The sequence below is a fragment of the Pygocentrus nattereri genome, chromosome 26 (assembly GCF_015220715.1).
Source record: "Pygocentrus nattereri isolate fPygNat1 chromosome 26, fPygNat1.pri, whole genome shotgun sequence".
Taxonomy (NCBI): Eukaryota; Metazoa; Chordata; class Actinopteri; order Characiformes; family Serrasalmidae; genus Pygocentrus; species Pygocentrus nattereri.
Window position 1 is genome coordinate 5,310,001 of NC_051236.1, and position 14,757 is coordinate 5,324,757.

The window sequence follows — 14,757 nt, forward strand, 5'->3', positions numbered from 1 at the left end:
GCATTACACCTGAATAACTGCTCTCCACCTGCAGCACTTTCACTGAAAAAGAAGAGGTTTTTATTAACCAAGCACATCTCAGGTTAATGAGTCAGGCGTTTATCTGATCGGCATATCATTTCTAAACACTTGAGCAACCCAAGAAGGGAGCGACTAATGAATACGGGAAGGGATCCAGACGACAGGCAGATTCAGAACAAATAACCTCTGGAACGGTTATTTATGCTAATCTTGGTTACCTTGGCCTCAACTACATTGAGCTTCCTAGTTTGCTCGGCAGTTTGAGTGAGCAGATTGGTGCCGATCTCCAGCATAGTGGCTGTCTGGTTGTGGACGGCATTAGCTTTGAAATGCACCATCTCAGACTTTATGTTCTCCTGGATGTAGTTCTCCAGCTGGTGTGAAAATAGACAGAAAAAAACAGTGATATTAGCCACACATTATAAACAAAAAACGATAAACTGCATTCAATTTACCTGAATAACCCCTTTTTTTCCACTGTAGGCATAAAGTGCCATATCTGGCAGTTTTACAGTTCCTTAGCCGAGCTATACATTTCTTTCTTGGGACATATTGAGGGACATATTGAGGGACATATTTCAAAGAAACAATAATTTAACACATCTTCCACAGAGAACACATTAAACATGACATTTTGCAATGCATTTTTGGGGAAGTGTCTATTTATTTGCCTTTTTTTTGACCATGTTCTATGTTTAATTTTTCCCCAATGAGTTCAATTCAGGGCGGCACGGCGGGGTGGCGTGGTGGCTAGCGCTGTCGCCTCACAGCAAGGAGGGCCTGGGTTCGATTCCCCAGCCGGGTGATCAGGGTCCTCTCTGTGTGGAGTCTGCATGTTCTCTGCGTGGGTTTCCTCCGGTTTCCTCCCTCAGGCCAATTGGACATGCTAAATTGCCCCTAGGTGTGAATGTGTGAGTGACTGTCTGTGTCTGTCTGTCTGCCCTGTGATGGACTGGCAACCTGTCCAGGGTGTATCCTGCCTTCCGACCGAAGACTGCTGGGATAGGCTCCAGCACCCCCCCCGCGACCCTGACGGAGAAGCGGTTTAGAAAATGGATGGATGGATGGAGTTAAATTCAGCACATAAGCAGTAATTGTGCATTAAAATGTGCAGAATTGTGTATTTCAACAGCATGGCTCTGTATTACAATAGTCTGGATGGTAAATACCATCAACCAGAAATATTAAACCCTATGGATTAAGAATGGGATGTCACTCAAGTTCATTTGCGTGTGAAGCCAGACGACCGAATACTTTTGGAAATATAGTGTATATATATATATAAATATATATATATATACCTCTGTTTAGATTCCACAGTACTTGTGAAAAACTGAATAAGACATAATAACACAACAATAAATACACAACAATGCATAGCGGGACTCAAAACCCAACAATAAAACCAACAATAAAAGCAGAACAACAAACTCGCAGGACAAGACAGTTTGAGAGATGTGTAATAATGTGGATGGAGCAGTTTTTTTAGATTTTACTATTTCCACTCTCACACACTTTCAGCTCCTCAAAGAACCTGCAGACACACCTCCAAAGCTCAGCCTGAGAAGCTGGTTGATGATTTTCTGAAGTAATCAAACCCATTCAGTGGTGCTGAGGTCTGGACTCTGGGGTGGTCAGTCCATTGTTCAGCTTCTTTGTTTGGTGTGTCCGTCTCCTTTTCTCAGTGAGGTTCTTCTTGAACAGCTACACGTCCTTTCAGACCCACGGCGCTGAGTGGTCTTCTCACAGTGGAAGGATGGACAGAAACACCTGTGGATGTTTTCAGATCTGAAGCAGCTTGATGTTCTCCTCTCTCTCAGAGATCAAATCTTTCAGTGCTGTTTATCTGATGGGGCAGTTTTGGGGTCGACCAGCTCTTCCAGGTGGTCGTTAGGAGTGTCATTTACTCTGTAGGTTCTAATCAGTTTGGAAACTTTTTTTTCACTTGTTTTTCTTTATAATTTCCTCAGAAATTGTTTAGCACCTCAGTGTCACTGCTGCACTGAGAATAGTCCACCAACCAAAAATATCCAGCCAACAGCATCTTGTGGGCAGCGTCCTGTGACCATTGATGAAGGACTAGAGGATGACCAACACAAACTGTGCAGCAGCAGATGAGCTGTTGTCTCTGACTTTACATATACAAGGTGGACCGACAAGGTAGGAGTTTCTAATAGAGTGGACAGTGAGTGGACACAGTGGACACTGCTGTGTCTGATCCACTCACACCAGCCCAACACACACTAACACACCACCACCATGTCAGTGTTACTGCAGTGCTGAGAATGACCCACCACCCAAATAGTACCTGCACTGTGAGGGTCCTGACCTCTGAAGAACAGGGTAACAGAGTATCAGAGAAACAGATGGACTACAGTCTGTAACTGTAGAACTACAGAGAGAGACTATATGGTCAATGGAGTTGATAAAATGGACAGTGAGTGTAGAAGCACCAATATTCCATCCAGTCAAAGGTGGGCTATTGAGGAATTCAAATAAATTTGGATTTGCTTAACACATTATCACCTCTACGTAACGCCATACGTTTTATTTGAAAAGTTTTGATGCCTTAACTGTTGTTCAAAAAAGCGTAAAATAATACATCATAATAAACCTCCATGAGTCGTTCTCCAAACTTTTGAGTGGTACTGTAAATAACTCTGAAAAGTTATGAGAATTTGTTATGTGAAAGGTCTAAAGGTTCAGATATTTGGTATTACTGAAAACTATTCAGTGTCATCCTGGATCAGCAGCTTCCTGGAGCTTTCCATCGCACGTTCATAAGCAGATGTTAAGTGCTAAAGGAGCCCATTTAGCTGCAGTCTTTGAGGCCTACAAGTGAACTGTGAACGATTTCTGCTCAGACAACCTGAACTAAACCTCCGTTTATCTTGGCAGTGACGCACTAAAAGCTTCCAGCACCCCTCAGCAGCGATGGGTAGGAACCGGGATGTTTATTATCAAACATGGCCTTGTTCCCCGGCCAAGTGGCTCCGAGACCCAAGGGAGACGGGTCCAGTGCCAGCCAAAGGTGGACCACGCTGACCCTCTTAGTCCTAATGTACTCCGAACTCCAAAACAAATACGGCTTCCTCGAGGCACTCAAGAGAGCGACTAATGAAAGATAAATTTATCACAATCGAAATAAACAGCGTAGCCTCTTGAGACAGCTGTGCTCCTGACGTGGTCTGTCAGAGCTTCCTTTCGAGACGAGAACGTTTTCCTGAAACTGTCTGTCACTTCCATGGAGAGTCCAGAGGAAAGTCCAGAAGTGTGAAGAATGTACCGTCGGTTAGATTCGGCATCAGCACGCTTAAAAATGAAGGTTCTACTTTTGGAGCTTTTGGAGCTTTTGGTATACCAAGGTCAAGACTTAATTGGAGCTCTTTTATCACCCGGTCAGCTGTGACACTCACTCAAAAGATTGGACTGGACAGCGCGGCTGTTGGAAGAAAACCTCGTATCTCCATTTTCATCGTTTTTCAGTTTTTGACATAATTCGAAAATGGTTGTTGAACTCTACTTTGTGTGTGAATTTCAAAAAGAATGGACCAAAACAAACGGCCCAAGATGACTTCGAAAAAATTCTGGATTCATTGACTTTCATTAAAAGTAAAGCAGGTTTTTTCCTTCTCCTGTAAAGTTACCATTTTGGAGATACAAGGTTTTGTTCCGACAGCAGTGTTAAATAAGAGCATATCGCTGCTGTCGGAATAAAACCTCACATCTCCATTTTTGTTGATTTTCACTTTTTGACAGTTTTAAAATGCTTGTTTCTCTTTATATTGTATGTAAATTAAGGAATGGGTCAAAAATGTGGCCCAAAATAACTTGGAAAAAATTCTGGATCCATTGACTCACACTATGGTTTTTCCTTCTCCTGTAAAGTTCTCATTTTGAAGATATGACGTTTGGTTCCGACAGCAGGGATATGTAGCAACGTACACTGTAAAACATAACAATTGCAGTAATTTAAATCTTTTTGGTTTACTTTACTGATTAGTTAAACATGCAAATGCAAATGTAGCAATGCACTATTTCTTATATAATCCTTAGATACTGAGAAAATCAGATGGTTTCACTCAATCAGAGTGGTTTGATTCGCCATGAAAACGACACAGATATAGACGTTTTATTTAACATCCAAAACCACCAGAGAACCTACACGAGTCTTCTGAGTTTATATGGAATGTTGATGATGGAAAATAGTGGGAAATCTGAAAAAATATGTTTTCTTTAGGGACTATCTTGCCTCACAACACCCTGCTTGTATCCCTCCATCATGAATTGGATAAAATAAATGGATTAACCAGACATTTTAAGCCAAAACCTGACCACAACAACTGTCATAAAACTATGTCTCAGTCATCAGGCAGCTTCATGTAGGAACGTTCTGTGAGGAGCTTTTAGAGGAGGACATCTGGTTCCTATCACCACCACTGGGAACAGCTCTGACTCGGTAAGTTTATCTAGAACAGAACGTTTCACACCAAACCACTCTGAACGACTCTGTTTACATATTAACCATTTATGTATGTGGACCTTTCGGAAAATCAGTAGAGCTCCCTTTTAATATCAGTCCTACAGAATGAATTCTTTTGCCCAGAAAGCTTCCTAGCATTCTCAGAAATGTTGTAGGTTCCGATGAATTAACTTTGAATTTTTCTTTGGTTCTCTATGCACATTATTTTTTTTGTGTGGTAGCATATTCTCACGCTAAAATATGAAGTTTGGATGCCTTTTACATGTTTTTGTGGTTCTGACTATGGTGGTGTGGTGCGGTCAGGTTTACTAGTTCAGCCTATCGCAGTTTCTGAAGAGAATGGCTAAGACGCTTGAAGCAATTTGAGTTCTTAGACATGAGCGACTCTTGTTTTATCTAATGTTTCATGACTGTATGAAGAAACTGATAAAAGACAGCAGGTATGAAACAGTCTATTTAAAGTAATGCAGTTGTTTCACAGTTGATACCAATGCAACATACACAGATAAACACGATGGAAGGAGGGGTTAATCTGACCGGGCTGATTCGAAACACGATTGAAGGAGGGGTTAATCTGACCGGGCTGATTCGAAACACGATTGAAGGAGGGGTTAATCTGACCGGGCTGATTCGAAACACGATTGAAGGAGGGGTTAATCTGACCGGGCTGATTCGAAACACGATTGAAGGAGGGGTTAATCTGACCGGGCTGATTCGAAACACGATTGAAGGAGGGGTTAATCTGACCGGGCTGATTCGAAACACGATTGAAGGAGGGGTTAATCTGACCGGGCTGATTCGAAACACGATTGAAGGAGGGGTTAATCTGACCGGGCTGATTCGAAACACGATTGAAGGAGGGGTTAATCTGACCGGGCTGATTCGAAACACGATTGAAGGAGGGGTTAATCTGACCGGGCTGATTCGAAACACGATTGAAGGAGGGGTTAATCTGACCGGGTTGATTCGAAACACGATTGAAGGAGGGGTTAATCTGACCGGGCTGATTCAAATGAACTAAATCCCAACAAAACAGAACTTGGAAAAGTCTCAAATGAAACTATTCATAATGACTGGACTGTTTGAATTAATGACGTTACTTGCTGTAAAAGTGTGAGTCACTGAAAAATAGAAAGTACCTTTATTAAGTGTGAACATGTTGAGTAACTATGGAGTTTTTTCAAGGCAATAGGTTTGCACTGTGCAATCTGGAGATGTTCTAAAGTGTGTTTGTAGTAAGGTGTGTTATGTGATTGATTGTTTGTGAAAGTGTTTTTTTAATGGCACTGATGGAAAACTACTTAACCTTCTTTAACTCCTTGTGACCACTGATGGCTCCAAAACACACTTCGTCATATTCTTTACTTCACAACTTCCATATTTCGTAAGCTACATTCAACAGGTGAGTCATACTTCCAGTCAAAAAGATGGTGATGTCATTTTAAACCCTAATAATAAAAGAAGCTGAATTTTATTTCCTATTGAAAGTCGACCCATTTTTCGACAAATCTGAGCAAAAACTGGATCTCCGGTGGAATCTGTTCAGTGACATGTCCTGTAAAAAATTATTTTTATGAAAAATACAAAGAGCATCTGAGATTTTTGGCTTTCAGCAGTAAATTGTAAGCATAAACCAATATGTTTATCATAAAACACATTGTCTGTTCATTTGAGTGGAACTTTAAAAAAGAAATTACATTTGTTTCATGCAGTTACTGAATAATTTGCTTTACAATTTGGGCATGTCAATTCAGATTCAAACAGAAATGTCCCCACAAGCATAAGAGGTTAAAGTTCTTTTCTTACCAAAAACAGCACAAGGACAAGATATTTTTACCTTTTCAACCTTTTTTGTAAATATATGCTCTTTCTGAAATTGCAACATGTTCCACAAAATTTGTACAATTAACATTAAATGTTCAGGCAACTTCTTAAACAGGAGATGTAAACATAGGAGCGTCCAGGGAAGGCCGAGTGCTTTATGAGAAAGAATGGGTCAAGGCCCACCACTTTGCCATTAATGCTGAAAGAAATCAACAGATTATAGAGCAAAATTTCGCTGCTGTTGGAACAAAACCTCACTTCTCCATTTTGTACTTTTTTACAGAATTTGAAAATGCCAGCCGTCTTTTACAACATGCTAAAATTTCACCAAGAATGGGCCAATAAAAGAGCTCCAAAATTACTTAAATAAAAACTAGTTCCATTAACTTCTATTCAGTTATGAATGCTTTTCTGGCTGCTGTAAAGTTACCATTTTAGAGATATGAAGTTTTGTACTGACAGCAGAGATTCGCTGCCTTCTAGATGACGTCTTTTTCAGGCACGTCCATGACAGCACAAAACGTTCTGCACCTGTTACAGCAGCATGACTGTGTGATCAGAGAGTGACCTGCCTGCAGTCCACACCTGTCGCCCAGTGAAAACGTGATGCATTATGAAGTACAAAAGAGCCACAACAAAGGCTCCATAAGGTTCTGCAGCTGAAGGCTGTTATAACAAAAGAATGTTGAAAGATTCCACTTTGGATCAGTTTGTGTCTCCGGTTCCCACACAGTTATTAAGGGTTGTTAAAAGGAAAGGTTATGTAACACAGTGTTCAAAACAGGCCAAGCAGAATATGCAAATCACTTCTTTCTGTTTCTATTAGCATTTCACACACTGTCTCAGCTTCTTTGGACTTGAGGTTTGTACTAAAGAAACTTTCAGTATGAAATTTCTCAGTAGGAATGTTCTTTAGGGAACCAGAAGTAGTTGAAACCTTTATGTTAAACTTACAGTTGCAATTAGAAGACATGATGGTTGACTTGGAAAAATTAATTGAGATAAACAGAGAAAGCAGAAGGTCAGGATTGCTCATGTTGCTGTTGACTCCCGCAAGACACTGCACGCCCTGACCGGTTAATTGACCCAAGCTTCCTGCCTTGGATTAAAATCACACAAGACAAGTCCAAAGACTGAGCTTGGGAACACTGATTTGGATTCAGTGGGGGCTGCTAAACCAGCACTAACCTAAACCAGATGTCTTGCCTCACTCTCGCTACAGCTCCGTACACTGACTGGAAGTGATGCATGATCAGCGGCAGTAAACCACTGACGAAGCTGCTGTTTTTTTCCAAAGAACATGACGATAAATATGATTTTCTGTTTAAATTTCATTTAAAAAATCAGGATACAAGCACCAAATTGCAGTGATGACCCACTCCTATGGTCATTTCCAGTTTTTCAGCAGACTCGGCTGCCTGGCTAGACTGCTCAAACACAGAAAAGAAAACAATGTTATGCAATAGTGAGCACTGCTAAGACATCACGACAGGAACAAAACACCATGACGGCTCAGTTTAAACTCAACCACTGACTGACAAATGTTTTGATCAGTGACAAATTCAGAATGTTTGATTTCCTTTCACACATTGCCAAAAAATACCGCACTTAGTTTTTATCTTTGCGGTCATTTTGATAGAAAGATTACACATACGGCGGACGATTTCATGCTGCCATGCTTTATTGATGAATTATATGCTTAATGTACTTTCTTCCAACTACTGATTGTGAGATTTTCCAAGTTTCGCCTTCTGCATGTTTTGTTGTGCACTTTATTTCACTTGATCACTACAGCTGTAAGATTGTGCTGGACAGGGCAGACTTCTTGTCCTCTCAGCAACTACGTCGTGCATGCAAGCCAAGTCAGACTTGAGCCAACTTGGAGCATACAATAATATTTTCAACTAAAGCTTAGCACAGTTTATCTTAGAAAACAAATGCTTGAAATAATATGTTTGGTTTTCTAAGACACTGAGTCATAAAACAACTACCACCGATTTCCCTCATGTGAATGGAAAGAGGTGTATTTCGATCTCTCTGGCAGAGCGTTTTGTAGACAAGCTCAAAAAAGTGTTTGAAAATTTGAAAATTGGTTGAAAATGATAAATAGAAAACACAAAGGTCACACAGGGCGTTTTTCAACTGAAAAACAAGACCTGACCCAAATGGGAACCAACGTATGGTTCTAGATCTAGTTCATTTTCTACCCACTTGACAACAGCCTGGTCCACAATGGTGATTTTATGCTACTCTAAAAAGTGGCTAATTAGTTAATGAGCTTAACTTATGGACAGATGTGAATGAGATATTGCACACATATTTTATTCCCACACATATTCACAACAAGTGTCTACATATACACTCACTGGCCACTTTATTAGGTACCTGTTCAGTTGCTTGTTAACACAAACAGCTAATCAGCCAATCACACGGCCGCAACTCAATGCATTTAGGCATGTAGAGGTGGTCAAGACGACTTGCTGAAGTGCAGACCGAGCATCAGAACGGGGAAAAAAGGGGATTTAAGTGGCTTTGAACATGACGTGGTTGTTGGTGCCAGACGGGCTGGTCTGAGTATTTCAGAAACTGCTGATCTACTGGGATCTTCACACACAACCATCTCTAGGGTTTACAGAGAACGGTCCGAAAAAGAGGAAATATCCAGTGAGCGGTCAGTTGTGTGGACGAAAATGCCTTGTTGATTTGAGAGGTCAGAGGAGAATGGGCAGACTGGTTCCAGATGATAGAAAGGCAGCAGGAACTCAAATAACCAACCAGAATCTCTGAGGAACATTTCCAACACCTTGTTGAAAGTCTGCCATGAAGAATTAAAGCAGTTCTGAAGGCAAAAGGGGGTCCAACCTTTTACTAGCAAGGTGTACCTAATAAAGTGGTCAGTGAGTGTATTTGGACTTATGTTTAGAATTAAACTTTTTTTTTTCTTGGTCAGGTGTGAAAATGAGTAAATCCTCTAATTCTGTGGAGGTTAGCACGAACGCTAATAATGGTAGCATTCATTTTCGGCTTATGTCACCTAACAAACTCTTTACAAAGTAATCACTCTAAAAATGTCAATAAACATCGCCTTAGATTTCCAGTTTACATTCTCGTGCTATTACTGGTGATTTATTAGTGCTCGATGACTTTATCCCTACATAGAAGAGTTAATTGTTGAGCTTCAGCTGTGAGTATTACCAAACACAGAAGTACCATTAACCAATCATTATCAGGTACCCGCCTTCTGCTCGATGACCACCGGGAAAGGCTCCAGCACCCCCTGAGACCCTGAGGGAGAAGCGGCTTAGAAAATGGATGGATGGATATCAGGTACCAAAAACCATAAAACTGGAACCTTCAGTTCTGGTCGACTGGAAAAGCACAGCTCAAATTTTCTGTTGCCAAAGTTTCCACTATTTCATACTGTGAAAAAAAAACGGCTACGGTTAGAATTACAGAAGTCCTCTAATATCTACTGAACACCATCCAAAAAAACACTATGACACTCTGCTTGTTTAGCTGAAAATATTAGTGGGTAGTGATTGATTAGATAAGAGTGCATAGATTGACTATCCATGTTAACAACCTGCATAAACCTCTCTGACCAACAATAGTCACATGTCTGAAGATTTCGAGCCCTTATAAATCTGTTACAGCCAGCTGAAAGACACGTAATGTCAATTTTGAGTTTTTATTTAGGCAATTTCTAAGACAAGTTTGACGTCATGATGTCCCAGGTTATCAAGACTGCACCAAATTTGGCAGACGTCTTTGCAGTCCGCTGAGATATACAATGTACTGAAGCCCTGATTGGTCAAACCAGGAGCTGCTGTTTAACTACATATAATACTGGGCTTCCTCGTGGAGAGGCTTGGAAATGGGTAAACAAACACACTCACATCCAGAAAATCACTAGTTATTTAATACATATATCATTATCACCTTTATCACCATTATCACCTTACTGCAATTTCCCCCTGGGATCAATAAAGGAATCTGAATTATTATTTAATAATCCATAAATTTTGTTTATTGATATATTAACACTTTTCTCAGCAAATAAACACAAACGCCACAAATAAATAGATTTTTAAAATGTGTCTTGGGTGCTTTCGCTCAGGACTGTATTACATGTCCAAACATATCCAGACAGTCCTTTTTGACGATTTCTTAATCTACTTCATAGGGGATAACTTGAAGCACAATTGGGATGAGTTGAAGTGGTGTTTGTGATGCATCTAAGGTTTCATCCGACATCAATACCTGACCAAATCCTCACAGCAAAGTTCCAATATCCAGGGTAAAGCCTTTCCAGAAGAGTAGAGGCTGTTACTGCAGCAAAGTGGGGACAAATTCCCTATTAATAGCCTTCATTTAAGAAGAAACACTGAAGGACAGTTTGGATTTTTAAAGCTGAAACATCACTGATATTTCAGTTATGGCACATCAAACATCAACATGCTGTTATTACTTGTCTTCAGACTATAGCAAATGTTTTGAAACCAATACTGGGGGTAAAAACCTAGGACTAGTTTGGGAAAGTAGGTTTTGCACATTATACAAATGAAATGATATTAATAATGCTTGTTAGAGCTAACACATGCTCTAAAGCTCATCTCTTACCATGGAGTGTTCTAGCAGGGGGGATAAATCTGACGTCTGTACTGAAGATCTCAAGGCAGTTACAGTGGCATTTAAACCCTACACAGAGCCAGAAGAGAGGGAGATGGACAGACAGAGGCCCATCTCCCTGCTGCTCATCTGGCTCACCACTCAGTAACCCTCCTCTAATCTCAGCTTTATCTCTGGAGCTTGCTGTCTCGATCCCCCTGCCTAGCACCCACCACACACTGTCCACCGCTCTCCAGCCGGCCAAACAATAACTTCCTTCTTCTGCCTTTTTGACTCTCGTCCAGCGTAACTATTCGTAGTGAAACAGTTTTAGTCCTTGCCTCTCTCGCAGTCTCCAAAGGCATTTCCAGACAAGCATCTGAAACCCTCCAGGGCACAGAGCACCAGATTAGTTTATTGCCCATTACTGAAATGCCTTGGATTATCTGCAAAGTTTACAGCTTGCAGTTGATTTATTAATTTCCTAGTGTTGATTCTGAGAGAGGGCTCATTTTTAATCACAGAAAGAGAGCACGGTTATGCAAAATGTTTCATTTAATGCAAATCAGCTGTAAAACATTTCTGATTATGCATTTCTGCCAAAGTTTAGTGGCAGACAGGAAATGACTGTTGGCAATGTCCGAAAGTTTTTTCTTCTGAAAAACAAGGGTACTTAAGAGCCCATATCACAGCAAAACAATTTTTCCTTATTAAAATCAAATAAGAGTTTGATATAATATGTAAATGTTGCCAAATACTTTAAAACATACCACTCACTCTGCAGTCCAGACAGTCTATATATGAGAACAAGGTTGCAAAAATAGCCTGTTTTGAGTCTCAGAAAGTTCTGATGCTCAGAAATTGAAGACATGTACACAAATCTGCCTATTCAGCCTAAAGCTCCACTCAGTCACGCTGAAGTCACAGGGAGTGTTTCAGCCTGGACTGCTTTCTGAATAAGGACCATTACAGGGCAGCCGATCAGAATAGAGCTCATTTACATACACTATACTGCCAAAAGTATTCACTCGTCTGCCTTCAAATGCATGAACTTGAGTGACATCCCATTCTTAATCCATAGGGTTTAATATGATGTTGGCCCACCCTTTGCAGCTATAACAGCTTCAACTCTTCTGGGAAGGCTTTCCACAAGGGTTAGGAGTGTGTTTATGGGAATTTGTGAGGTCAGACACTGATGTTGGACGAGAAGGCCTGGCTCACAGTCTCCACTCTAATTCATCCCAAAGGTGTTCTATGGGGTTGAGGTCAGGACTCTGTGCAGGCCAGTCAAGTTCTTCCACACCAAACTGGCTCATCCACATCTTTATGGACCTGCTTTGTGCACTGATGCTCAGTCATGTTGGAACAGGAAGGGGCCGTCCCCAAACTGTTCCCAAAAAGTTGGGAGCATGAAATTGTCCAAAATCTCTTGGTGCTGAAGCTTTAAGAGTTCCTTTCACTGGAACTAAGGGGCCGAGCCCAACTCCTGAAAAACAACCCCACACCATGATCCCCCCTCCACCAAACTTTACACTCGGCACAATGCAGTCAGACAAGTACCGTCTCCTGGCAACCACCAAACCCAGACTCGTCCATCGGATTTCCAGACAGAGAAGTGTGATTGGTCACTCCAGAGAACACGTCTCCACTGCTCTAGAGTCCAGTGGTGGCACTTTACACCACTGCATTCAACACTTTGCGTTGCACTTGGTGAAGTTTGGAGGTCTGTAGTGATTGACTCTGCAGAAAGTCGGTGACCTCTGCCCTCTATGCCCCTCAGCATCCGCTGACCCCACTCTGTCATTTTACGTGGCCGACCACTTAGTGGCTGAGTTGCTGTCGTTCCCAGTCAATTCCACTTTGTTATAATCCCACTGACAGTCGACTGTGGAATATTTAGCAGTGAGGAAATTTCACGACTGGACTTGCTGCACAGGTGGCGTCCGATCACGGTACCACACTGGAACTCACTGAGCTCCTGAGAGCGACCCATTCTTTCACTAATGTCTGTAGAAGCAGTCTGCAGGCCTAGGGGCTATTGGAAATATAGTGTATATCAGTGTTAAAGGCACAGTTTGTTTATTTCTAAGGGTTGAAAAGATGCTGCACAATGACCAGATAAAATGAATTCTGACTGTTTTTGTACATAAAGACACAAATTTCATAAGTGGAGCTCAGAAGAAAAAAAAAATGTAGAAAAATGTGGCATATAGGTCTTTAAAGAGGGACTTTGCTGCAGTTACTGTTTTTCCTTGTATAAGAAGGCTTTACACTAGATGTTGGAACATTGCTGTGAGGATTTGATTGAGCATTAGTCAGGTCAGGTATTGATGTTTAATGGTCAGTTCTGGATCAGTAATCATCCCAAAGTTATTGGATGGAGCTCCATTACTCCAGAGAACACAGCTCCACTGCTCCAGGCTCATGTGAGGCTACTCCTGTTCTACTGGTCAGTGCTTTTCTCTGGAGATTATACAAGCTGTGTGAACACTTATGTCACCTTAAACAAGCCGAATTCACTAATAAAGAGGATAGTTTTGGCTTCTGTGTCTGTTCTGGTGTTGTATTGTGGATTAATGTTCTGTGCTTCTTAAACTAAGACAGCTGTGAGTTCTTATTCCTAGGCATGTTGACTGTATGTCAGACATGTGCAGCACAGTTGATTCAATGAAACATCATTAAATGTGCAGGCATAATGGTTAACAGATGGTATTAACACAGTGGTAAAATCTGCATTTCTTCCAGTCTTTAAGCTCTTTCCTGTAACTGTATAATTGATTATACTGAGGCAGAAACACCCGCAGTGATTTAGCTTATTGAACATGGCAGTTTGGAAACACCATAGAAAAATATAAATCTTGTAACCTGAGGTTTCCTTTCCTCAACAGCAGGAAAGCTGACGGGTTGTTTTGGATTCCACAACTTTATGAGCTTTATTCTCGACACGTTTTTCTAATCGAGGCTCTTTACGCGGAGCTTTTACAGACATATTATTTTCAACATGAATATTTTTGGCTGCAGTTCAATATTTTGTCTTAAAAAGTAAAAAGTCAGGACGGACTAGTCGCACAGACATGGTACATTCACATCAGGGTTATTATAGTTTTGAAAAATAGTTTATATGTGTGCTTTTATTATTATTATTATTATTATTATTATTATTATTATTATAGTGCATTGACAGTTTTAGTTTTGTTTTCAGATTTTGTCAAATGAAAAAAATATATATTATTGTTATTGTTGTTCTTGTCTTTTTTTTTTGGGGGGGGGGGGGGGGGGGCGGTTACGGAACCCTGCTGGTGACATACCATATAAATAGTAATAATGCATGGCCACGACTTAGTAAGGCATGGGAAAGAGATAATTAAGCCTGTCCCACAGCTTAAATAAAGCATGGTCTCATTCCCATGCCTTACTAATTACCACCTTAATAGGTTGTGGCCACACATTAAGATTTGGTTCCCACATGTTAATATGACGTGGCCTTGTATTATTATTATTTATAGGAATTGAACTTTGAGTGTAGACTGTGTTCAGTAACTCTATGCTGGCACCTTTTCACTGCATTCATGCTTTGATACCAAGGAATCAAATTCATCCTACAAGCATTAAATTGACAAACATTCTCCACAATAATGTTTACTGTCCTTTCTTGTTGCACTAAGCCTTGATTATAATATAAAGGATTATACTAATATTCATTAAAAAGATAATGAAAATATGTGCATTTAACTTTATAACATGGCTTTAACTTAAAAGCAGTAGCTGTAAATTAATAGAAATAAATATATCAAAGGGAAACCATATTCCAAAATGAAAAA

The 14,757-nt window shown here is 40.5% G+C and overlaps 1 protein-coding gene across 1 annotated transcript in view; it reads right to left on the bottom strand.

Annotated features, from left to right (window-relative positions):
- The window catches only part of angpt4 (angiopoietin 4), an 88,640-nt gene that overhangs the window by 41,913 nt on the left and 31,970 nt on the right, over positions 1–14,757 (bottom strand). Inside the window, exon 2 of the mRNA XM_017718264.2 lies at positions 240–395. Coding sequence (XP_017573753.2) covers positions 240–395 — 156 coding nt within the window. The remainder of the gene's footprint in view (positions 1–239; positions 396–14,757) is intronic.